Source organism: Neltuma alba, unplaced genomic scaffold (assembly GCF_004799145.2).
Source record: "Neltuma alba isolate B1F8T4 unplaced genomic scaffold, ASM479914v2 tig00011591_pilon, whole genome shotgun sequence".
NCBI classification, from domain to species: Eukaryota; Viridiplantae; Streptophyta; class Magnoliopsida; order Fabales; family Fabaceae; genus Neltuma; species Neltuma alba.
In genome coordinates, this window is record NW_021636244.1 from 110,678 (window position 1) to 136,503 (window position 25,826).

At 33.3% G+C, this 25,826-nt stretch overlaps 3 protein-coding genes across 6 annotated transcripts; 2 read left to right on the forward strand and 1 right to left on the reverse strand.

Annotated features, from left to right (window-relative positions):
* Positions 1-258: 258 nt before the first annotated feature.
* LOC114715426 (D-glycerate 3-kinase, chloroplastic) lies at positions 259-21,633 on the forward strand. 2 transcript variants are annotated; one of them, XM_028900286.1, is made up of 14 exons: positions 259-269; positions 15,212-15,215; positions 16,415-16,621; positions 17,703-18,088; positions 18,430-18,509; positions 18,629-18,680; positions 18,779-18,820; positions 18,910-18,988; positions 19,067-19,098; positions 19,185-19,253; positions 19,413-19,487; positions 19,613-19,729; positions 19,828-19,878; positions 20,759-21,633. In XM_028900286.1, the coding sequence occupies exons 3-14, from the start codon at positions 16,426-16,428 to the stop codon at positions 20,900-20,902; spliced, it is 1,323 nt and encodes a 440-aa protein (XP_028756119.1). In that variant the 5' UTR covers positions 259-269; positions 15,212-15,215; positions 16,415-16,425; the 3' UTR covers positions 20,903-21,633. The 2 variants fall into 2 exon arrangements, with proteins under 2 accessions (XP_028756119.1, XP_028756117.1); XM_028900284.1 differs by lacking the exons at positions 259-269; positions 15,212-15,215 and having other exon boundaries at positions 16,332-16,621.
* LOC114715423 (cyclin-A2-4) lies at positions 7,165-15,456 on the forward strand. 3 transcript variants are annotated; one of them, XM_028900279.1, is made up of 13 exons: positions 7,165-7,168; positions 7,777-7,797; positions 9,134-9,452; positions 9,657-9,936; positions 10,655-10,791; positions 11,400-11,492; positions 11,893-12,026; positions 13,337-13,412; positions 13,719-13,795; positions 13,929-13,962; positions 14,070-14,219; positions 14,805-14,939; positions 15,078-15,456. In XM_028900279.1, exons 3-13 carry the CDS (start codon positions 9,183-9,185, stop codon positions 15,129-15,131), a joined length of 1,440 nt encoding a protein of 479 aa, XP_028756112.1. In that variant the 5' UTR covers positions 7,165-7,168; positions 7,777-7,797; positions 9,134-9,182; the 3' UTR covers positions 15,132-15,456. The 3 variants fall into 3 exon arrangements, with proteins under 3 accessions (XP_028756112.1, XP_028756114.1, XP_028756113.1); XM_028900281.1 differs by lacking the exons at positions 7,165-7,168; positions 7,777-7,797 and adding an exon at positions 7,811-7,821; XM_028900280.1 differs by lacking the exons at positions 7,165-7,168; positions 7,777-7,797 and adding an exon at positions 8,509-8,579.
* Positions 21,634-22,780: 1,147 nt separating the features above from the next.
* Positions 22,781-24,253, reverse strand: LOC114715470 (auxin-responsive protein IAA23-like). The gene is made up of 4 exons (XM_028900342.1): positions 23,932-24,253; positions 23,637-23,818; positions 23,348-23,486; positions 22,781-23,254 (listed from the first exon to the last, which is right to left on the reverse strand). Exons 1-4 carry the CDS (start codon positions 24,120-24,122, stop codon positions 23,170-23,172), a joined length of 597 nt encoding a protein of 198 aa, XP_028756175.1. The 5' UTR covers positions 24,123-24,253; the 3' UTR covers positions 22,781-23,169.
* Positions 24,254-25,826: the final 1,573 nt, after the last annotated feature.

A 25,826-nucleotide genomic window follows, 5' to 3' on the forward strand; every position in this document is an offset into this window, starting at 1 on the left:
CAGAATCACTTTTCTAAACTACGGTTTGGTTTCATCCAAACACACCCTTACTTGTGCATGTTTCATAATCTAAGAGAGTTTTGTATAATTTATTTATAATTTATTTATTTTTTCTTTGACAAAGTTCAAACTCTTAATATCATTCAGGGTCAAAAAAAAACCTCTTAATATTTTTAATTGCTAGAAAACTCCTAGTAGTATTACTATTGTAGGATAAGTATTTCTTACTGCAACAGTCTCGAGGAGAAATTCTCTGTTGTTAGCTGCGTGTACCTGCTTAGAAAGTTTAATGGGGACGCACAACAGGAAACAAGCTTCTTTTGACGTGAGAGTACTTTGCTTACATGATTCAAACTTTTTTTTTAATTAAAAAGACATGCATTAATGATATGAATTCATAAACGGGATTCAACTCACAACTCTCCAAAAAAAAAAAAAACTTACTCCTTTTTTCTCTTTTTATTAAAAAACAAAAATCTCTCGTAATGATATCCCTAAATATTAACCCTAAATATAAGAAGCAAATTCATTATTTGAAATTTTAAACTAGCTTTTCTACTCTCATTCTCATTAAATATATACCACTTATTGTCTCTTTATAATAAAATTTCATTCATCATTCCTCATTCGCTCCTTTTAATGATTAAAAAAAAATATATCAGGCACATTTATTATTTTTAACTAATATTTTAAATTACCTGATTTCAATAGTTATTTTTTTTATAACAAGACACGGATGTACTGGTATTATTTATATTATTAGACTACAAAAACATTTGCTATTCAAACTTTTCTTTGCCGTGATTTTTCTTTTATGTATTGAAAAGAACTTAAAAATCAAATACAGACAAGGGGAATTCAAATGGCAGGTCCTGATGCAAGGCGGTCAAAAACAGCTGGCGTCCACTAATTTCATGAACGCCCCACTTTCCCAACAAAATTAAAATCAATGTCCCTAACTTTATAACCATCATTTAATTTAATGTCACGTAACAACTAAATCAAATCTTAATCTTTTGAATTTTGCTTAAAGTGATGAAAAAAGCAAAAGCTCGGTTCTTATAAAAGTGATCGATTATCCCAAATACACACAAATGTTAAGAATTACATCATCATATCATATTATTATCATTGTCATTGTGACCATAATAACATCATGAATTCATGTCTGATATAATTTGAATGATTGTTAATTATTATTATGAGTGCTGTAATTTCTCTGGAAATCTTCATTAATTAATCACGTACACGGCCATGACGCTAAGCTAAGAATCTTTTTTTAAATTTTTAACAGCTCATTCGTCACCCTAATTACTTGCCCGATAATTAACTTTATCATCTTTGAGCGTAACAACTGAGAGCTAGGGAGAAATACAGCTTCGATTTAGGCAAGTTTTGAACAATAATTAATTACTCTTCCTGTCCTTAATATATGACTTAATTATTGAGTTGATTTTTGTCTTAAATATAAAACATATTTCTCATATTTATCCTTTTTTTTTTTAATTACTCCTATGATACTCTCTTAACCAGAATCAAGTAGAAGATGGAAGAAGGATATTAAGGAAGATGATTATGGTGTTTTAGAAAAAAACATGTCATATTTCTTATAATTGACTAACTTATCTAACTTTCTTAATCTAATCAAATTAGTTAAGTAGGTCTTATATTAAGGATCGGAAGAGTAAGGATCTCCCGAATATTGGGTAGCTGTCGTTAAACCCGATAGAATACTTTATGAAATGGGCGGAGTCACAAAAAATATAACCAGAAAGGCTATTGCAATAGCAGCATCCAAAATGTCTATACGAACTTAATTCATTATTTCGGCATAATAATTAGAACCAAAAGAAACAGTATATACTTTTGAACCAAAAAAAAAAGTACTAATATGTATCTACTGGACAAAAATTAATTAGATGGTGGTACTGGTATGACTGAAAATTGAAATGTGCATGTGATGTTAGTCATTATTTATCATTGACTCCCGCATTGTCATATATCAGGCTTAAGCAAAAACAAATAAATGTTGATATCGTCGATGAAAACTGAAATGTGCATGTGAATGTGATATGATGCTAGTCATTATTTATCATTGACTTTCGCAGATTCTTGTTCTTTTATATTTCATAAATAGCAAAAAAATATTATTGATTGAAATTGACCGGAGATACTTTCAATTTTGCTATTGATATGATGACTTTGTTGATTAGTAATTTATATATATTATAAATACTTTTATAAATTATAGCCAATAATTCCTTAGTTTGAGTAAGTGTTGAAATCTCACTCGTCTGAATTTTATGTCATAACAAGAAGGGGGAAAAAAAGGTGAACAGTGCAATCATTCGAATGATGTTTTTTTGAAAGTATTTTCGCATGTTGCAATCCCTTTTTATAACTCAGCAGTGCAATTCGAAAGCATTTACTTGATCCAATCAACGTAACAAAATATAATTCTCTTTTTATGTTATATAAGCTCAGCCAAGCATTTAAATCAACTTTTTATAAAAGAATTATAGGTCATATCCTTTCATGCAATGGAATCAAGATGAGTCATAATTTTTCTTCTAAAGCTTATTTAGAATAACTTATAAACAGCCTTTCAATAATAATTTATAAAATATTACCTATGATTTTTAATATAAGACCCTATTTGATTTTTATTTTAGTTCTAAATATAAGACCCCAATCCACTTTGTCTCTAATATTTATACATTTTTTCCAAGATAGTCTTTTTGACAATGGTAGTTCTAACTAATACATTTGATTAGCAAGGATATTTTAGGAAAGACAGCATTTATTTATTACAAATAACTGACTTAACTTCTTTTTTTTAATCTTCTCAAATTAGTCAACTAACTCTTATAATAAGGACAGGAGGTAGTATAAGGTAAATATGTGAGAAGAATTTTATTTGCACTTACATTAAACGTGTTTATAAGTATTTATAATCGTGATGGCAAACTTGCGTGCCACATATCTCAAACCCCCTCACTTCCTCTTTTAAAACTAGAATTGGAACCCTAAGCACAAAAGTCTAGTTACCAATATTTTACCATGAAGAGACCAACCGGGTCTAAAAATCAAATTATAATTTTAAAAGTGTTTTTACAGTATACGAAATAAATATGTGGAAGAGTTTATCTCGTTTTACGAAAAAAATAGTTTTTAAAAACACTTTTGATGGTTGCTAAAAACCCTTTAAAAGCATTATTCAATTAGTAGCTTTCAAAACACGGATACAAATTAATTGAAAAGGTTTAAGCTGACAAGCAGAAGGTTAGTTGTTGAAATTAAAATATGAACGCATTTATGGAGGGTTGCATGTAGTCCATCCCCAGATCGATCATTATCTTGGCATTTCAAATGCTTGAATCAAATGGACGAGGGTGCAACAACTTCTATGGATCTGTAGATCTGTGTTGACCATAACACAGCACTTCCCCCATTTTTTACGCGTCATTTGGAAAACATTTAAATACTTGCTACTACTTATATATGAGTTAAATTAAATATAAATATTAATTGAATATTCAATTTGGTTTCACATATAAGGTCTTAATGTACTCTATCTCTAATATTTATCCATTTTACTCCCAAGCATTTCAATTTTTATAGCAACTATACATATTAAAGTTGTAATTTCAATCCACATAATTGAGAAGAGTATTTTAAAAAATGATATTTTTTATTATAAATAAGTAATTTAATTATTTTTTTTAAATATTCATAAATTAGTTATTTACAAAGAAAATTTTTTTCAAGTGAGTTGAGGGTGGGCTAGCTAATGATATGGGCATTTTTGAGGGCCTGTGTGGGGTCCACATAAGGCTTGTGAATAAATGAAGAGGAATGCGGCTTATCTGTCATAAAGCTGCCGAGTCACGTGCTATATATTCGTATTAAACTACCGCCCCATTTGCCCAGCCTTCAAGTTCAATCTTTTTTTTACCTTATCCCGTTGCTGAGTTCAAATTTTCAAAACTTTAGGTTTCGGCTTCCAAGTTTGCAATCATTCATTCATAAACATGCAGTTATTATAACCACAAATTGCCAGCTTGCCTTCCATGCTGCTTCTTCTCCTTTTATTTTACCCTTGCTCATGTTCACCATTCAAGTGTTATTTAATACAAAAAAAAATGAAGTCCTTATCTTAGAAAAATCACAATATATTATTCATGAGGCACTTAGATATAAACCAAACTATAGTTTTAAAATTGATTTTATAATACATGAAGTTAGTACTCTTCTACTCTTATTTATAAGGTAGAGAGAGAATTATTTTTTTGTATGAATATATAATTTTACTCCTCATTTATTAGTGTGTTGACTTTGTTTACTTGAGGTACAATGTATATTAAATAAAAATAAAGATAGAAAATTGTTAAATTTTAAATGAGAGTTAATAAAGTTTAAGATTTTTCTTGGTTGTGTGAAATATACTAAAAGTAACTTATAAATAAGATTGGAGGAGTAAATAAGAAAAATTCTGTTTCAACTTACATAGAAACAATTTAACAAAGTGATTTTAATGAAAGCAGCAGCTAATCTCTATCCATGTATCGAAGACAGAATAGCATCAAGATGATGAACACATTGTTTATAGTCATGACATTTAACTTATTATAACCGAACTTTTCATTTTTAGTCATTTAATCTATTATTCTCTATATTTTATAACTAAGTTACGACCAATCAAGAGCTAGTTATTTCTTAAAAGTCGAAGCACCAAATCGATTAAATTGTTGAAATCATTTTACTGACTGAGTTGAATGAACTAAACTTTAAGGATTCAGCTGTAACTCAATCAGAATTACAACGACTAAATTATTAATTAAAAAACCGGGGAAAAGAAGAGTTTTTCTTTGAAATCTTGTGGACTACTGATATTTCTATGTATAAGAGCATATCAAGTTTTTTGGACCAACAAATAAAAGTCTCCTGACAAAAAAAAACTAATAAAAGTCTTAAATAGGAACTTTCACTTATTTTTTCTTATTAGTTTCTATTAAAAACTAACCAAAATAGATTGGAGTCTTATATCTAATATCAGATTAAATATCAAACTAATTTTTATATTAATAATAAAAAATAGTATTAAATATAAATTATTAAGTTTAACTGGATGACTCTCCATAGCAGTGAAGGGCCTACTAAACAAAAGTTAGTGGTCCATATATATATATATATATACTCCTCCGGTCCTAATTATAAGACCCAATTGACTTATTTGAGGAGATTAAGGAAGTAAGTTAAGTTGGTTATTTATAATAAATAAGTGTTGTTATTCCTAAAATATCCTTGCTAATTAAGTATATTAGCTAAAACTATCATTATTAGAAGGATTATCTTGGAAAAAAATACATAAATATAAAAGAGAAAATGGATTGGGTCTTATAATTAGGACCAAATAAAAAGTCAAATTGGGTCTTATAATAAGGACCGGAGGAGTATATATATATACTACCTCCGGTCCTAATTATAAGACCCAGTTGACTTATTTGAGGAGATTAAGGAAGTAAGTTAAGTTATTTATTTGTAATAAATAAGTGTTGTCATTCCTAAAATATCCTTACTAATTAAGTGTATTGACTAGAACTATTATTATTAGAAGGATTATCTTGGAAAAAAATATATAAATGTGAGAGATAAAATAGATTAGGGTCTTATAATTAGGATCAAACAAAAAGACAAACAGAAGTAGTATATAGAAATGTGTCACCTAACTGTAGAATAAAGAATGTAGAACATGGAATGCTAAAAAGAGAGGAGGTTCTACTATTTCTTGGACGTAGGTAGGGGCTAGTGTCCCACTTTTAAGGCAGGTTCAGATTTAAGTAAGCTTAGGTTGTCTTGTTTTGTTTATGTCATCAATTTTGAATTCTGGATCTGAATTCCGAACCAAGCACCAACCTTTTGAATTTATCACTTGTTTGTGGCTCTCATCTCATTTTAATTACCCCCACCAAATTTGGGAATTTTGTCAACTCACATTTATTTCTTAGATACCCCCCTTCATTTTCACTATTTTTTCCCTTATTCGTGTCACCATTTCAGTTGTCTCTTTTTAATTATTACTTAATTCATCATTTACTGATCTAACTGACCTGGATGTTAATTAATTAATTAAACTTAACTCAGATTTTCTTTTGCTCTTGATTACAAGTGTGATTTGGTTTTTTGTGTTTTTTTTTCCTGGTGGGATGGGTTTTTATTTACTCCCCATGAAAATTGGGCTTGATTTTATTCTTTTGTGGCCTCACAAAAAGGATTAATTAAGTTCACTCCCAAAACGAACAAAAATTGAAAATACAGCAGCTATACTTTTTTTTTTTGCCAAAAGAAAATGTAATTATACTTTTTGTAATAGTCAACAAGAAAATCCCACTTTTAATCAATTTTAGATTAATAGTATGATGATAATGATGATATAACAGCCAGAAATTCAAACAATGTTTGTCTTTCTTTTGTCCCGTAAAGAACAATAATGATTTGAACATTAGTTCAATATGTCAATTATCATTATCAAAGAAATAAATTACTTTTCCAATCCTTAATATAAGACCCATTTAACTAATTTGATTATATTAAAAAAATTAGATAAGTTAGTTAATTATAAGAAATGTGACACGTTTTTCATAAAACACCATAATCATCTTTCTTAATACCCCATCTCCCTCTTCTACTTGATTATGGTTGAGAGAGTATCCATAGGGGTAATTTAGAGAAAACGGATAAATATGAGATATGAGTCTTATATTTAGGACCAAAATCAATTCAACAATTAGGTCTTATATTAATGACCGAAGGAGTATAATTTTAGTCTCATAATATCTTTTGGTCCAGAGAATAAACTCAAATTAATAAGGAAAAATTATAGTTTTATTGGCCATTAAATTTTCCACAAAATCTGATTAACTTAACTTTAAACATACCCAAAAAATTTCAGTTATATATATCAAACACAATTTTCGTTAATTACAAAAAAAAATTATCCTTGACAAACTCAATTACCTAATCAAATATTTCATAATCGGTATAAAAAGTCAACATAAAAAGTGGCAACAAATATTTCATATATATCCATAATGTCAAACCGAATGAACATGATTATCTTTGACAAATGCCCAACTTGGAAATTGGAAAAATATTAAATGAAAAAGAAGTTTACTAAACATATTACCAACCGAGGTGTTAATAATTGTCCAGAATCAACGTGGCACCTTTCAAATGGCTTAATTTTTGAACTTTCGCTACACTCGACCGTAGAGAACCAGGTCTTGACAATTTAAAATTTTTAACAATCTTAACATGAACAGTGAAATGACGAGACTACCCACATGGTCATAGGAACAGTCTGAAAGGTGAAGCAACAAAAATGTAATAAAAGGATAATCAAAGGGCAATTACGTGATTAAGAACCTTAAACGACCAGATCTCACGCGCGATCTTACGGTAAAATCTCCTAATCGAAACCTAAACAAAATACTATTCAACATGAGTACTCCATAAAGAACTGTCTTTAGCTCTTTTTGGTCAAATGGTCAACCACTGAACCCCCCAATAAAAAAATATTAATTCTTTCATTTTCTTTTTTGATTTTTATTTCACTGAGATAGTGAGATTTTTTAAACTCGAGCAATCCCGCTCACTCACTCTCTCACTCTCACCACTTCTGCCATAGCTGGCACACTCTTGGAAGACCTGAAAGCTGAAAGCTCCTCTTTTTCCTCTCTGTCTGCGAGCTCTCATCTCTCTCTCATGGAGGTCGAGGAGCTTGCAAGATAGACTCAGGTTAATCTCCATGCGTTTCTTCGTGTGAGACTGAACGAACAGTGTTTGCTCTCTTTGCATTTGTTGTCTCCATGCTGGTTCTTTTGGGTAGTGACGTTTGGTACCCTTTAGGGTTTTGGGGAGATTTTGAAGAAGAAACTCGCTCTTTATGGGAGGGATTTGTGGAGTGATGTTTCTTTTTTAGTGATTTCGGATCGGTTGCCGTATATTGTACCCGAAGATAACCAAAAGAAAGAAAGATTGAGTCTTGGACTTTTTTCTTTTTGCTTATTTTGCTGCCAAGAAATGGGTAAGTTTTATTAATATGAAACCGTAAGAACAATCTGATTCAAATAAGAAGGTCACTACGTATGGCTTGCATTTAGTGAAGTTTTCCAAAGGGAAGCTTAGAAGAGATGAAAAGGAAATGAGGGTGGGTGAACAGAGCATTGTGTTTCCCGTTCCTTCCCATTTTCACGGTGATAAAGGGTTGCTATTTCACGATGCGAGTTCTCTTCACATTCGAAATTGACCATTGGTTTCACTACGTCTTTTCAAATCTTCAAGTTTGAGAATACGGGTATTCAGGAACAGATTTTTCTTTGGGTTTCGTTTTCTTCGTAATTGATCGAAACTCTAACTTCTGAATTCTTCTCTTCCTTTCTTTTTCCTCGTCCTTTTCTTCGTTAGCATTAGCTTTGCTTAACAAGAGCGTCGCTTGCTAATTTTCCCCCCGTTTTCAATGTCATTGTGCAAACATTCCTTGTTAAAAATTTGGTGATCAACTTTCTCGAGGCAAAACTGTGACATGAAATCTTTTTTTTTGGGTTCATAGATTCTTGATCTTACTTAACTGGCGTCAATAGATTTTTATAAGAACACTTTCCGCTAAAAGATTATTTTCTCCGCTATTAGACCCCATATTGGTCTGCTCTACTGGGGAAAAATATATGGTTGTGTATTATGTCACCATGTTTGTGCTGAAGGATATTTAATCCTCGTTGAGTTCTGAACATTGATATGGTTTTCTTGCTTGTTTAAGTCATACTGGTTGAATGTTCAATTTATGAATGTATAGTTTACGTTAGCTGTGTTCATCCTCGTTCAAAAACATGGACTAGGAAAACATTGCTTAGTGTTTACTGTTGATATGAGTGCCTGCATTTTCAAGTGAAGTGTTTCTTCCATGTCTGGATGCTCAACCGCTTGAACATTGCCACTAGCAAAAGACCTTCTTATTTTATTTTTGTGATTAAATTATTTGGATCTAGTGTTTCAGGGACTAGTTGCTCACTTGCTTGTACTCAATCACTCACAACTGCTGGTTTTATGGCCTGATTTGATCTTTTCATTGCAGGATTTATGCATCTAGATTTAGTGTCTATGTTTTGCTAAATCTTGTGGACATGAAGAAAGAAAACATTGGCTCTTCAAAAGCTGCAGAGCTCCCAGGTCGTTTGACTCGTGCAAGGGCTGCTGCCTTTCGGGCAAATGGACAGCTGCCACCTCTCAGGGAGCCTACACAACAAAATCATAAGCCATTACGAGCTAACCCAAAAAGAGCAGCTTCTGATCAGACATGTCCTCAGCGTAAAAAGAGGGCTGTTCTTCAGGACGTTACCAATGTTTTCTGTGAAAATTCATATAGGAACTGTTTCAATGCCACTAAAATTCAGGTTATTGTCTTTTAGTTGGCTGTAAATAAGCTCCAGATGATTAAAGAAAAAATATTTTATGGATACTACTCTTTTTCATTTTTGTGTGGCTTGTTTCTCATTGAAAACTATTTGTGGGTTGATACCTCATTCTTGAAAGTTTCTTTCTTCCTCCTCCCTAAGTTGTGAGGCTAAGAATTTTCAGTTAATTCTTCTGACTACCAGGCTAAGAAAAGCAAGCTGACTAAAACTGGCCAAGTCAATATTTCCAGAGAAGTTCCTTCAGTTTCTGGGAAGCTACCGCAGCTTCAAGTTGACTCACAACCAAAGAGTTTACCTGAAACAGGACTTGTATCAGAAGATGCTAATGCTACCTGTTCAAGTAACTTGGGAGACAATGCCCTCCATCAGACAAGTGGCGACAAAGTGTGCCGCACAAATGATGGTCTGCTTGGAGGGCAGACCCCTGGATTATTTCCTCAGCCACTGATTTCTCAAACAAAAGGTTTTCGGCTATTCTCTAACCCACAAGACTGCATGGCTTTTATATTGGATCCCTAAACACTGATATTGTTATATGCAGGACATAGTCTATGCATTGCCCTGAGTCCGGTTTTTACTACTTACAGATAGTGTATGTTTTAAATTTCATATTATTTTCTTGAAGAAATGTAAATAAATTAATATGCAATTTGAAGAGCTAACAAGCCTCTAAGGTCTGATTTTGTTGGGCAATCAAGCATCAGGTCGTTTTCCCGGTTTGCAATACTGTTTGAGGAATCTTAATAAATTTAATGAATACAAACTCGATTAGATTATCCTGTAGCAATCCACATCACTACTATGTTGTTAGATAAGTAAGATATCAGTAATCTTGGAAGACACGTGTTATTTCAGTGGGGTAATATTTGAAAATTAAAAATAATTTCTGTCATATTAGACTGCCTAGCAAGTCCTTAGTTCTTACAATCCTGTGATGTATCTTTCCTATCACTGCGGAGCGGCACATTTGAAACAACTGTGCTTTCTTACATAAAGAAATCTGGAAACTCTTATTAACTTCATACTAACATGGAGGTTGCTTTCGAGCTATATGTGATTGTATGTTCAAACAGTGATGCTGCAGGGTTATTTTGACCTTCACAAAATGAAATCGCTTCTTAGTTGATGTATTTCATTTATTTTCCAGCCACTAACCACTGAGCATATGCAAATTGTCGCAGCCAAGAGAATTAGCCTTTCTGAACTTCCAAGCGCATCAAAGAATGAAGACTATCTTGATATAGATGCTGATCATGAAGATCCTCAATTATGCAGTGACTATGCTGTTGATATCTACAACAATTTACGTGTTCTTGAGGTGCGTCATAAATTTGTTTCTGTTCAATACAGTCTTATTGTTTACGTAACTTCGATTAAAAGTTAAACGAATCTGTTATGCTGGTTTTATCTGCCAACTTTTTTATGCTTAGATGAAACTATTGACTTATTTGCAAGTTCCTATAGGTTTTACACGCTCCCAATTTCCTATAAATTTAATGGAGTCTTGATGAACAGGAGTGATTCGCTTTATAAATGATGTTTGGAGAAGATATTTAACATAACAGTTATATAAACTTAAAATCCTGTAATCGATGTATATGTAAAATTCATTTTCATATGATAAACTTTTCCACCCATTGAATTGATTAGGACCATGGGTCTTAAAATTTTAAAGGAAGCTTGGTCAAAGATAATTCATTGGCTGCTGCCTAGTACTATCTCTTGCTGAATATACTGCTCTGAGCATGCCAGAAGCATACTTAAACTTAAATCGGGATGGTAAAGCATATAATTTTCTTAAGCACTGTTTCTATGCTTGATTTACAGTTTCTTTTCTTAATTGCATGTTGAAACAGTAACTATCATAATTCATAATTCCTCCCCTTCTTGTATTTCTTTCTTATAGATAACCTTTTCTTCTCTCAGCTTGCAAGAAGACCTAGCACTAACTTCATGGAAACAGTTCAGCGAGATATCACTCAAAGCATGCGTGGGATATTAGTTGACTGGCTTGTAGAGGTTTGCAACTTTGCATCGTTAACTTTCTTGCTATGTTTATGACGTTCTACTATAATCAAGTGTTAGCTAAATAATATGCAACTTTGCTTAATTTGTGAAGTTGTTGTGAATGAATTTTCTCTTGCATTATTGGTCCAAGTTGTCCTCCATTCTACACGTCCGAGCTGAGTTACTGGAGATTCTTTCCAGTATGGGGTAGATAATTTGTGCTGTATCAGTATTTACACTGAACGATCCTTTGTGGATTTAGCTGCATTTCTTGTTTTAAGAGAAGATTCATTTCCAAGCTTGTTATTATATAGCTTCAACTTAGCGTCTATTTGATTCTTGAGAGATATAGATTCGGTTATTTTAGACCTTCTCTTTAGATTCATATCATCTTGTAAAATAATGTTTTCAGGTTTCTGAGGAGTACAAATTGGTTCCAGATACTCTATACCTGACTATATATCTCATAGATTGGTTTCTTTCCAAAAATTACATTGAAAGACAAAGACTTCAGCTGCTTGGCATCACCTGCATGCTGATTTCTTCGTAAGTGAACGTTATGCCTCATAAATGAAGTTGATTTCATGCCTTCTGGTGAATATCATTCAACAAGTGTATACGATTAATAATTAACTCTGTAATTTTGTAATTCAGTAATGGTAAATATAAATTTTTTTAACTTATTCTGTTGAGCTAATGCTGTTGTGTGTGTGATACTACATTCTTATGTGATGTTTTTTTATGAAGAAAATGAGCCTTACCAAGAAAGATATTATGTTTGATAACAAGAATTAGATAGTATAGTTTTGATCTTTGGTTTATATTCTGTTTCGCATCTGATATTTTAGACCAAACATATTTGACTACGTGAGGCTGGCTAGCATAGTTTTAACAAATTGACCAAACATACCTTAAGTTCGCCTAGAACATACAGAACGTAAACCTCATTTGGCCAAAATAGGGAAAGTATAAGAAAAACACAATAAGCAATCACGCATATATATTAAAAACAATCATGATAAAGAGATAACAAAAACTAATTCACGAGTGGGATCAAAACTAATCCTGAAACAAAATCTTAGCCCCGCATACTAATCCTGAAACAAAATCTTAGCCCCGCATACATATGGACTACACAAAGATAGGAAATCCAGAGCACGTTGCCATCCAAATGCAAAAAGAAATAAGGAAGGAACAAGAAACCTCAGTTTGAAGCTTCTGGTCTTCAAATCTGGGCCCCTAGATCTCTCTCCATATCCTTGGTTTGACTTTGATGCAAAATTTATGGCAGCATCTCTAGGTTATGACTTTGATGTAATCAAGATATCAAACTTGAAGATCAGAAATTGATTCCTTTTGTTTGCTGCACCTGGATGACTTTTTGTTCATGTTGGTAGTTGAAACCTTTCACCAAAATATTTGGGGGGGGGGGAAGACTGTGGGTCCTGTGCTTAACTTAGAATTTGAGGTGAATCGCATTGTTCATTATTTATGAATAGCGCAGCTTCTTATATATTTTATTTCACATAGATATATAGATTTTGAAAGATGGTGTAACAAAGGTGGTAGGAAAGACAGCAAGTGACTTGACATTATTGGTAACAACCATGCTAATGGTTCTCAACTTCATATCATCTTCAATCTGCTCTTGCCTAGTTATGAATCTTGCTCCACTTGATTTTATTCTATTGCTGTTCAAGAAACTTTCAACTAGTATTTGTAATTTCAGTCAACAAAGGAAAAGTGCCATGACCAATTTAAAGAAGTTAACCTGAATCTTTACAACCCTTTGTGTCATGTACTGTAATGCATTTGGAGAAAATTTTCCATATGTTTTTTGCTTTCTGTTATTGAAGGAAGCTTGAAGAAATTTGTCCCCCGCGGATTGAAGAATTCTGCTTCATCACAGACAACACTTACACAAAAGAGGAGGTATGCAGTATCTCTTGAACAATAACGGTTAATGTTCAACTGATTAACTGAAAATGCTATTTGATAGAGGTCCAAACACAAGAACTTAGAAAGTCAAGCCCAATCTTCTTGTTTTTTGGCTAACAAAATTCATTCTTACCTTGTTGGTTTTTGCATATCATTGATTTTATTATTGATGACTAAGTGGGATATTAATAGTAATCCGTTGTGTTTTGTTCTTTGTTATGAGTACATGCTTTTGGTATTATAAAATTATTGGATATTGGATATTGGATTCCTTGCATCACTAAATGAAGTAAATGGCAGGTACTTAAAATGGAGACTCAAGTGTTTAGGTGTTCGCAGTTCCAAATGTTTGCTCCCACAACAAAAACTTTCCTCAGGTAATTTTTTTTAACTTGCTTGCTTTCGGCAATGCTGATGATGTCAATGTGTAATTTTAGCTGAGAAAATAAAATTCCATTTTTCCTTTGAAAGAGTCTTATCAAACTGTGTATGTACATTCTTGGTTCTTAGGAGGTTTCTTCGAGCGGCGCAAGCTTCTTACAAGGTGAAGGGATAAGTTTTAGACAAAGCTGCCTGGTCATGATTCCGCAGGAGGCATACTGAATTGTCTGATTTCAGTACTGATAATCTGTTATATACTAAATTTTGCAGTGTCCTAGCCTTGAATTGGAATACCTGGCCAACTATCTTGCTGAGCTAAGCCTGATGGATTATAGTTTCTTGACTTTCCTTCCTTCTCTCGTTGCTGCATCAGTTGTATTTCTAGCCAGATGGACATTAGATCAGTCATATCACCCTTGGGTTTATATCCCATCCTTATCTTCTTTTCTTGAAAATAATACTCCATCCATCTCTAATTATAAGTCTCAATTTTTCTAAACACACATCAAGAAAACACGGAAATCTGGTTGATGAATGAAATATTTTTTTTCCAGTTCTACCCTCAATCAAATGCTACCCCTGGAAAGTGTATCTTTATTAAGCAAGATACCTGATTTTGATCCTTTATAAAGAGTATTTTAGCAAAAATCTCTTAGTAACACTGAGAACTTTGTAATGAGACTTGTAATTAGGAACACAACAAATCCAAAAATTAGGACTTATAATCAGGGATGGAGGGAGTATTAGATTAAACTACCATATTGGACACTGCTTCCATCAAATTAGCCCCACCATTTTGAAAATTACTTCAAGCATGTCCTGACCTCATAAGCGGCTCTTTTAATGTTTTATTGATAGAGTGAAGGTCAGGATTTATTGAATGCTTTTCTTCTTTGAAAACATTGGGGGTAAATTGATGACCACAATACATTTTGGAATGAATATGGTAGTATAGGCGACAATATTTGTATCACAAAACGTGACCTTCATTGTTTTTTTCTGCAGAATCCAACTCTTGAACACTATTCAAGGTATAAGGCATCAGATTTAAAAGCCACAATTGTAGCTTTGCAAGATCTTCAACTGAATACCAAAGGCTGCCCTTTAAGTGCCATTCGGATGAAGTACAGACAAGACAAGGTACACTAGAGATAGCACAAAAGCTAAAGCTGGTTTAAAAATTCTAGTCCTCCTCTAATTTTTGAAGTGCTAGTGCACAGTATTAGACCTATTTTGTATTGAGTTGCATGATGATCATTGTGAAAATTTCCCTAGCAGTTCAAAAATGTGGCCGCTATGTCTTCGCCGAAACTGCGTGAAACTCTGTTCTGAAGATAGAGAGTGATTAACAAGTCAAGACTAAAGGGACTTCTAGTTCTAACAGATATGGTATGGTGTATACAAAATAGAAGGAGAGTTGCTCATTGTGAATCCAAGGCCCTCATGTCTCTGTCTCACCTAATTCCCACCCCCAAACTTCTGTTCATTGGTCCATTCTTTTCCTGTACATTTAATGGCCATTTCTTTTTCTGGGGTTCTTGATATGTTGTTTGAGGAAGAACCCCATGATAAAACATGTGGCCTCTAATACTTTTAAACTTGATGTAATGATTTGTTGTTAACATAATTGACAAGTGACCTTTGTAGTTTCTTGGAAGTTCACCTTCAACTAAACTATGCATTACTTTCGTTAGTATGTATGTTCCTTCTTTGTAGATTTTATGGAAAGCCACAAGTTTTGCGACAAAACAAACAATACTTTCAGACCAAGAGAATAATTTTTTAATGAACTAACTGAAATCAAGTCTGAACTCAAAATTAGAGGAAATATCACTATTGGAGGAAAACTTACATATGCATGGATATGGGATGTACATGTTTATGTTTTGTTCATATGATATTTATGATGAAAAAATTCTATAAGAATGTGATGAGAATCGATTTTGTTTAACTAACATAATTAGTTTTAATAGCAAAGAACAAATATTGTTAATTAAACAAGATAATAACAAAAAATTAATTTCATTTTTATTGGTATGAATTTTTAAGCAAATGTTTTATGATTTTGTTCTAATTATTTTTGCAGTTTAGTGGTATGAAGTTGATATGAATATAAATTTGTCAGGCTGCGAAGCAAAAATAAAAAGATAAAATAAATCTGAGAATTGAAAATCAATATCATGTAAACAATTGAAAAATAAAATTAAATCATACAGGATTTGAATAATTGATTATAAAGATATTTCTTCTCTTTTTTGCTTCGGTGAAACGATTATAGAGATATTTCTTTTAGAAAAGAAAATGACTAATTGTGGCCCAAAAAATAAAAACGGACAGTGACTAACGAGAGACACAAGTATTGTTGGTTTTCTATCAAGGAGGGACATGGCTCCAAAACAGCGAGTGAAAAACATTGATTAAAATTAATGGGAAGAACCAAAACAAGAATACTATCTTATTGATAAAAATGTAAATAAATGCAAAAATCTGCGTCTTATGTATGGCCCTCCGTTCCAATATTTTCACCACAGAGGGGAAGACGAGGAGTATGTGGCAGCTAAGCCACTTCCATAGCTGAGTTCTGTTGCAGTAAGGAAGAGAGAGCGAGCTTGAAGCAGATTGAAAAATGGCGACTTTGAACCTCTTATCTCAGCCATTGCAGCCTACACTTTCGCCTTCTTTCTGTCACTATAGTTCCAGCGACTATGGCTATTACTCTAACCATTGTAAATTATTTTATTCTTCTAATTCTCTGTGTTCTTCCCCCAATCAATCTCACTGTTCCAAGTTCTCTAAAATGCCGACACACTCCACAAAATCAGGTGCTTTTCCTCCATTGGATTGTTGGGTTCTTTGATTTAGTCATTTGTTTCCTGGTGTTTGGATGATATGATATTTTATGAATGGAGAGGGTGAAAACAATCAATTTCGGACTAACTGACCAGTGGAGATTTGGTGGGAAGGAAATTAAGGTTTAATACTTTAGTTGGGAGTTCGGACGAATATGAATTATTAGATATTGGGTAAGATGTTAGTTAATTCAGAATTCTGAAGAATTATTAAGAATCGAATTGTTCCTGAGAAGTTTGGAGCTTCATAATTGGTACCCATGGCTGAAATAGTCGCTAACTTGGGATTTGTGTTTTCGATTCCTTTATTCGTCAATTTTATTGTTTTGGTTAAGGCCCCAGTTATATTCTCATCGTCGTTCGGCCGGAAGCAGAGGTTGACCTCAATTTTATGTTTCTTGTTCTTGGACATTCGTGTCCTGGTCTATTGGCAAGCCTACCCCTTTCCCTACTCATCCCTTAGCTTTAGTTACCTAATTGCCCCAAATTCATTAATTCCCATATAATAACTAATTCTCTGAAATTTCAATTATCTCATGGAACTATGATTTGATTCTTCACTGAAAAGAAAACAGATATTTTCCCGTATTTGAAAGACACATTTTGTATATATGCTTTTACACATCAATTTATAATGGTTTCATTTGGTTGGTGGAGCTCCATCTCTGCGCTTGCAAAATGAAAGTACTTTCCACTTTGGATGATGTGCTCAGAGCCTAGAAATGGAAAGAAGAAGCTTGGGATTTGGGAAGAGAGAAGAGAGAGAAAATGGAGAGGAGTAAATTCAGGTTTCTCGTATCATATCGTCAGAGGGTACAATTTGCGTACGTGCAGTAGCAGAAGAAAAGTAAAATGACCAACGAGTCCTTATACAAATTTGTTGGCATATCATTGGACTAATGTTAATCAGAGATTGAAAGAATTAGCGTCTTCGTTCTTAATTTTATTATGGAATTTCGTTTTCCCGGAAGTTGGTTTGTTGATCACCACTTTCTTATACTATAAGAATTTGCGTATGAGATCTTTAATATATAATTATGATTTCTTCATGCAGGCAGTGGGAGTTCATGGTTGCAACATAATTTCACTCCACTTAGCTCTGTTACTAGCAATGAGTGTAGACAGGGTCCTTTGCATTCTGTATTCCCCACGAAACCTGCTGAAGTTTCAGCTGTACAGGACCTTTACGATTTTATATGCTCAGGACCTTTGATGGAGAAAGCAGGTTTGACACCAGAAAAGGTGGCTGAGTCCATAGATAAGTGGTTGATGTATGGTCGGAGGCTAAGCCAGTTGTTCCAACTCAATGAATTGTACCTAACTGTCCCTCAAAAAGCTAGGCTTTACCATTACTACATACCAGTCTTTCTTTGGTGTGAAGACCAAATCGCTGAGCATCAGTCAAAGTTCAAAGATGGAGAAGATATACCTCCTTTAGTGGTGGGTGTGTGTGTGTGTTTGTTTGTTTCCACTACAATTTCTCATATTCTGTGTCTTTGTTTATCATCATACCATATGAAATCTATAGCAAGTCACGTTCATTAACCTTAAACTTGTGCAGCTCACTATTCAGACTCCATAAATGCATTGCAATGCAGAGGGCTCAACTGTCCTAGTTAATTTTTTTTTATAGAGTATGACTAAAGTTGTTCAGCTCGGACAATATTGTAATGATTCATGTTGCATGAGCTGTAACTGCAGCAAAAGCTAGAAAAAGCCAAGTTATTTTATTTATTTATTTTTCAAAAGGGGCCTTACAATTTTCAATTTTTGTGGTTTAGATTGGATTTAGTGCTCCCCAGGGATGTGGAAAAACAACTCTGGTTTTTGCTCTTGATTATCTTTTCCGAACAACTGGCAGGTAGGCTCTGAATTCTGTCACAACCATAGTCTTTTTTGGAAGACAATTTACCCTTTTTCATAAAGACTATCTAGAAAGGACATTTTAGTAACAAATCTCTGATGCATGGAAAACTATAGGAAATCTGCAACAATATCTATAGATGATTTTTATTTGACGCATGAGGGTCAGGTATGTGGAAAGATTCTTTCTTTGTCATTTTCCCATTCCAACAAATGTCCTTGTCTTGATAATTCTTGCTTGGATGACATTTTATATTTTGATTGTAGAGTAAACTAAGAGAATCAAATCCAGGAAATGCACTTCTTGAGGTAACTATCTGCATGTTGTCTTAATAGAACGCTATGAGGTCTAGACTTCGTGAGAACTGAAACATGTTTCTTGCCCTGTTTCTTTCCAGTTTCGTGGAAATGCTGGAAGCCATGATCTTGATTTGTCAATTGAAACTCTGACCGCTTTAACCAATTTGAAAAAAGAAGGTCGGTCTCTATATTTAAATCTTCTTTCTCTATGATATTGTATTTCACATTTGATTTCTCTCAATTTGAAATGTTCAGGTTCGAAGATGAAGTTGCCTCGGTATGACAAAGTAAGCCCATAATCTGCATAATTTGGTTGTTCAGGCAATTCTTGATTTCATGGCATTTTATAGTGAAATTATACTTAAACTTGCAGTCAGCATTTAGTGGAAGAGGTGACCGTTCTGATCCTTCAACCTGGCCTGAAATTGAAGGGCCGCTGACGGTAAGAGAATCAAACAATATTGAGTTGCATTTGAAAGTGACAAATTTGATCATGATGATGACCCCAAAAAAAAAAAAAAAAAAACCCTGCCATTTCTGTCAAGCTTTATAAGTATTTCACATTGTTCATTTTCCCCCATATCCATCGATGTTCGTGTAGGTTGTGTTGTTCGAAGGTTGGATGCTTGGTTTCAAGCCCCTTCCAGTGGAAGCTGTAAAGGCTGTTGATCCCCAGGTCAGAATCTACAGAAGTGCCTTTTCTTAATTTGCAGATCGAGTTAAATACTGCAGATAATGCTGATTCCTTAGCCCATTATTATGAATTAAAGAACTGAAAAACAATTGTGCTTACATTCTCAGCTAGAAGTCGTGAATAAAAACCTTGAAGCTTATTATGATGCATGGGACAAGTTCATAAAGTCATGGATAGTCATCAAGATAACGGACCCAAGTTGTGTCTACCAATGGCGGCTGCAGGTAGACTGCTTTAACGACCTTAACCACCTCAGAGAAGAAAAAGGCTTTCTCTTTCCCATTTTATATAATTCCATGCCATGTCCTCTTCTAATCTGCAGGCTGAGATTGCCATGAGGGAGGCTGGCAATCCTGGAATGTCTGATGAAGAGGTCTGTTCCTTATCTTCCTATTGATGCCTTTTCTCTGTTCCATAGACGACGTGAGATTTTGAAAGTAGTTATTGCTTGAGCCAAGACTCTTGCTCACACCATAAACAGATACACGCATGGATGTGTTACTTTTCTGGAAAAATTGTAAAAAAAAAAAAAAGGACCTTGAAAATAGAAAAATTGTAAATTAGGGTAAATTAAAATATTAGTCTTCCAGTCTTTAATATAGGACCCAATTGTTGAGTTAATTTTAGTCCTAAATATAAGATCCATTTCTCATATTTATCAATTTTCTCTAAATTATCCCTATGGATACTCTCTCAACCATAATCAAATAGAAAAAGAACAGGAGGATTAAGAAAAATGATTATAGTATTTTAGAAAAAACATGTCATATTTCTTATAATTAACTAACTTACCTAACTTTATTAATTTAATCAAATTAATTAAATAGGTCTTATATTAAGGAACGAAGGAATAATATTGGTTTTGACAATAATTTTTATAAATATATTCCTTTATGCAGTTTTCCAATCTTTGAGGTCTTCTTTTGCGATTTTCCTTGCTGTTGCTTTGGTCCTTTTCATAAGGAACTTTTTAACCACCTCGCCAAGATCAAAAAATAAATTTTCAATGAAATTACAAAACTGCCCCTATGTATTTTATGAATTCATGCGCCACTTAGTTAATGCCTATTTCCAAAACAGAGGGTATTTTTTGGGGGGAAAAAGGTAGTAATTGCTTAAGGAAATTTGTGCCAGAGAAACATCCTAAAAGGGGTCTTATAAAAAAGAGTGCAGGGAGTATAAATCATGATATTTTGTCTGTTCTAACTTGCGAGGACTGACCAAGCTTTATTCCATGGTTGGTGATTTTCCAGGTGAGGGATTTTGTTTCTCGATACTTGCCGGCATACCATGCTTACCTTCCTACACTGTACTCTGAGGGACCAAATGGATCAGACCCCCAGCATCTCCTTACCATTGAAATTGATGAGGGGAGAAACCCCATTCTTGGCGTCTAGGTAACCTTTAGGGCTGATCATTTGTGGGATTAGATTTTGGGAAAATTACTGGGAAATTTTAGGTAAGAAAGTAAATTACTAATGGCTCTTTTAAAATTGAGTTATTACTAATAGGTCTCTCTAAAGAACTTGTGCTAGAGGAAAATCCACATAGGATAAGTTGTGGGTGTCTTAATTTGATCTGCAAATACTGGAAAAGGACTTAATGCAATTTTTTTCATCTTGCGGTGATTTACAAGTCCTCCTCCAGATCTTCAAGAGACCTATAGTAAGAACTTGTGCCAAAAAAAAGAAGAATAAATTATAAATTTCTCAGTTTGACTCGCAGATATTAGAAGAGCTGGGGAATTTTTTTTCCCCTCATTGTGGTGATTTGCAATTCCTCTTTCAACATTTGCAAGTCAATCTAAGGAAATTTACAATTTATCCGGTGTGTTTTCACACAAGTTCTTTAAGGGATTTATTAGTCATAACTTAATTTCAAGAGACTTGTTAGTAATTAATTTTCTTACTTGGGAATTCTTTGTAATTTTCCCATAGTCCCTCAGTTCTTAGAGAGAATTGGCCTATCCTTCGGCATTAGTTAGTGTCATCATCAACAGAGATCAGTCTGTGTATATTACTCTGTTTTTCCTACATGTACAGACTATATTGGTTGTCACTAAATCAATATCAACATCAGTACTATTTATACAGAAAAATAAGTAATATTATTCACAAGCTGTAAATAATCTGACTTCTTTTTTTCCCCCCTTTATTTCGTGCAATATATAGGAGGGTCTCCTGATAAAAATATTGGTGATTGGTAATTTTCTAGTAGTTTTTGGTACTTGACCGCGTAAGGATCCACCCTGAGACACCTGGTTCCTTGAACATTCGTATTGGAATGGGACATTGAGTTTGTAAATGATGTAACTTGACTTATAAATAGGAAAAATTTATTGATAAGCATTAAATTGTTAAATTTTACTTATAAATAATACTCCTCCGGTCCTTAATATAAGACGTAATTGTTGAGTTGGTTTTGATCCTAAATATAAGATCTATTTTTCATATTTATCAATTTTTTCTAAATTACCCTTATAGATACTCTCACAACTATAATTAAGTAGAAGAGGAAGATAGGGTATTAAGAAAGATGATTATGGTATTTTAGGAAAAACGTATCACATTTCTTATAATTAACTAACTTATCTAATCTAATCAAATTAGTTAAATGGGTCTTATATTAAGAATCAGAGAAGTATAACCCGATTTATAAAAATTAAATTTTATGGAGATGTATTAATATTAAATGAAATGGGGGTCTTTTTTTATTTAATTTTTTATACCTAATACTTATGGGTAATTTTCTCATATTTATTATCTCACTTGAGTCTTTGCCCCTTCTTCTTTTTTCCAATGTCAAATTACAATTTTTCATTTTTGATTAAATTTGACGATGATTCTTAGGAGGAATTTCGACTCTTTAATATATTTAAAATTTTTCATCTTAATTTCACTTGGTCAGTGATCCCCCATCCAATTGGGCCGGACAATATAAGATGTTAGCGGCCCAAATGTCCATCACCATTGGGGTTCTATGGGGGAAAACATGACGACTTGAATCTTGGATTTGTTGAAGTAGTGTAATCTGATAATGGACTTAAAAACTCTCAAGGTGAAAATTTTGAGATCACGAAAACACAACAGCACCAATTTTTTTTATAAAGCACGTATGTATGTTTTTTTATAAAGCACATATTTTTTAAGATATATGAGTCAGGCTTTTGATATTGGGCCAAATTGTTCCCCAAAAAAACATCATATTGGGCCAGGTTTTCAATACATAATTATAAAAAAAAGAAGAAGAAAAGGATTAAAGATACAGTTGTAATGTCTGAAAAACTTGTGAAAAGGAAGAGACACTATGGGTGAAGTATAATATAGATCTCAGACCACGACAGTGAGATAATGATTTGTAACTAAGGATTACAAAATTGGGATATAGGAAATACATCAGCCTCAACATCAAACTCGCATTTGTATTACAGTACAAAACAAACACAGACGACAGAATTATCAGCAATTTACAGACCACATCCATAATCTCTCTCTCTCTCTCTCTCTCTATCTCTTTATTCCTTTGATTACTAATAGCACTTCCTTAATCTGCTCTAATCATCTCTTTAACCAACCAACCAACAAACCCACAAGTTGGTTTGTAGATCGAAGCCTCTGTACATGAGTCATGAGATTAGTTCTTTACGGACAACCTTAGATTACCTTCATTTTGAACCTCTTCTCGGACCTAAGCCCGTGGCCTCCGAGCTCATCATCAGCCTTATTCTTTTGCAGGACTCAACAAACATCCTAAACAACAACAAAAGATTTAATGAATATCATTAACGAATTTCTTCCATAATCCATAGTTATAATAATTATTAATTAACTCAAATCGCTTACTTCCATGGGACATCTCCGACCATCATCCAGTCACCATCTTTGTCCTCATAGGCGGGTAAGTATTCGCCTCCATTATTATTCTTTCCACTCTCCGCCTTAACCTTCGTCGTCCTCTCAGAGTTCTGGTTCAAATCATTGCCTGCAAATCATATTCGCATCCACATAAAAAGACTAAATCATCCCTAATTGTTGTCCATGGACACAATTTAATAATTCTTTTTCATAGTGCTCGCGCACACACATATATGGGGATCCAAAAAGAGATATATATATATATATATATACGTACGGATGGTTAGGCAGCTGAACATAGTTTCCAAGGACCTTAGAAGTTCCTCATAACTCTGATACATTTCAAGATCTACTTTTCTGAGATATGGAGCTCCATCCACGGCCACCTTCACGTACTTACATTTCTTCATCACGCTCTTTCTGCTTGCCCTCACCGGCGGCCACCCCACCATCTGCTCCCTGCGCCGTCGTCAACACACTCAATCAATCAATATATATATATCCCATCAAGGAATTAATCGGCTCAAAAAGATAGAAGATAGAGAATAATCTAATTTTGTGTGGTTACTCACTTTTGTGCGGGAGGTTTAGCAGATGCGGAGCCATGGTCGTTATCGGTGGCTTGGGTTGTGGCCAGATTAAGATCAACGGTGTCAGAGAATCCACGTTTGGAACCGGTTTTGGCACCGGGAAGGCCCAAGGTGAGCTCGGTGTCCTTGAAGTTGAGCTTCACGGCATCGTCCGGCTGATTCTCCGACGACATGTCTGAAGAGCGTAGGATCGTTGGTTTGAGACGTAAGAAAATATTTCGGTGACCTTCTGGCACAGGTAGCTGAGAAATTAAAAGGTTTTGTGAGCAGAGAGGAGGCAGAGACGATGACCGTAAGTTCGTAAGGCAGAGAGAGGTTTTATAAAGAGTGATGAAGAGAGAGGCGAGGGGGGTGAGTATGGACCAACTAGGAGGCGACACGTGGGAGAGGGGTTGGAGGCATCCATGTTTGGTGTGACAGGGGGTGATATAGATGAGTGGGAAGCGTGTGCAGGTGATATTGATGTGATTGCTTGAGAGTTTGGACCCCCCATGGGTGGCTCTATCACTGCCACAGCGCAGCATTACCCATCCTCCGTATGATTCTTGTTGATGTGCCTGTGAGGATGCATGGGCGTGGCCTGTGCCTACGAACCTGATTATGTGTAGTTCTTTGATTGCATTTTTCTCATCTAAATTTTTAATTCTTAACGTGGGCGGGGATTACATATACGACAGCGTTTAAAAATATTAAAGTTATTTTGACATTTCATTTAATTCTAAATATAAAAGTTTAATATATTTTGTTTTTTTTATATTTATTTATTTATTTAAAATGATTTTTGTAGTTGTACATATTAGATGCTTCATCAAATAGTAATTATAGCTAGTATATACAAGTAATAAAGATATTTTAAAGAAAAAACACATTTATTACAAATAATTAACTTAATAAATTTAATTAACACATTTAAATTACTTAAATCATTCTTAAGGTGATATATCTAGATTGAGTGATGACAACGCGGTATTGTGGTGGGATTTTTTTTGTTTTTGACCAAACGTGGTGGGAAATTTGAGCACGTAGAAAATTGAAGGTATTATAAACTGGGGGCTCTCCTGGTGCAGGCAAAATTGCTTCAACATTTGAATAATATTATCTCTTGTGCTTAATATTATTTCTAATCTTTAATATAAGAGTTTGTTTGATTTTTATTTTGATCTTAAATACAAAACTCAAATTCACCTTATTTTTCATATTTATTTATTTTTTTCAAAGTAAGTTTTTATAATAATAATAGTTTTAACCAATATACTTGATTAGCAAGGATATTTTAGACAAGACAACACATATTACCTCCGGTCCTTAATATAAGAATTTATTTGACTTTTATTTTATTTCTAAGTATAAGACTCTAATATATTTTATCTCTCATATTTATCTATTTTTTTTTAAAGATGGTCCTTGTAATAATTGTTGTTCTAACAAATATATTTGATTAGCAATGATATTTTAGAAAGGCAACACTTATTTATTATAAATAATTAACTAACTAATTTTCTTAATCTACTCAACTTAGTCAACTAGCTTTTATTAAGTATCAGGAGTATATTTATTACAAGTAATTAACTTAAATAATTTTTTTAATCCACTCAAATTAGTCAACTAGTTCTTATGCTACTTTTGTTCTTTAATATAAGAGCTAGTTGATTGATTTGAGTAGATTAAGAAAATTAGTTAAATTAGTTATTTATAATAAATAGGTGTTGTCTTTTTTAAAATATTTTTATTAATAAAGTGTATTGATTAGAACTACTATTATTATAAGGATTAACTTGAAAAAAATGAATAAATATAAAAAACAAAATAAATTAAAATCTTATATTAAAAATTAAAATAAAAATCAAACGATTTTTATATTAACGATGGGAAGTAAT

Excerpts from the sequence above, each read along its gene's own strand:
- LOC114715470 (XM_028900342.1), bottom strand. The coding sequence starts at position 24,122 with ATGTCGTCGGAGAATCAGCCGGACGATGCCGTGAAGCTCAACTTCAAG. Across the intron at positions 23,819-23,931 it reads GCTAAACCTCCCGCACAAAA|GGAGCAGATGGTGGGGTGGC; the intron begins GTGAGTAACCAC and ends ACGACGGCGCAG. Across the intron at positions 23,255-23,347 it reads GTCGGAGATGTCCCATGGAA|GATGTTTGTTGAGTCCTGCA; the intron begins GTAAGCGATTTG and ends GTTGTTGTTTAG.
- LOC114715426 (XM_028900286.1), top strand. The coding sequence starts at position 16,426 with ATGGCGACTTTGAACCTCTTATCTCAGCCATTGCAGCCTACACTTTCG. Across the intron at positions 18,821-18,909 it reads CAGGAAATGCACTTCTTGAG|TTTCGTGGAAATGCTGGAAG; the intron begins GTAACTATCTGC and ends GTTTCTTTCCAG. Across the intron at positions 18,989-19,066 it reads AACCAATTTGAAAAAAGAAG|GTTCGAAGATGAAGTTGCCT; the intron begins GTCGGTCTCTAT and ends TGAAATGTTCAG.
- LOC114715423 (XM_028900279.1), top strand. The coding sequence starts at position 9,183 with ATGAAGAAAGAAAACATTGGCTCTTCAAAAGCTGCAGAGCTCCCAGGT. Across the intron at positions 10,792-11,399 it reads ACAATTTACGTGTTCTTGAG|CTTGCAAGAAGACCTAGCAC; the intron begins GTGCGTCATAAA and ends TTCTTCTCTCAG. Across the intron at positions 14,940-15,077 it reads TGAAGTACAGACAAGACAAG|TTCAAAAATGTGGCCGCTAT; the intron begins GTACACTAGAGA and ends TTTCCCTAGCAG.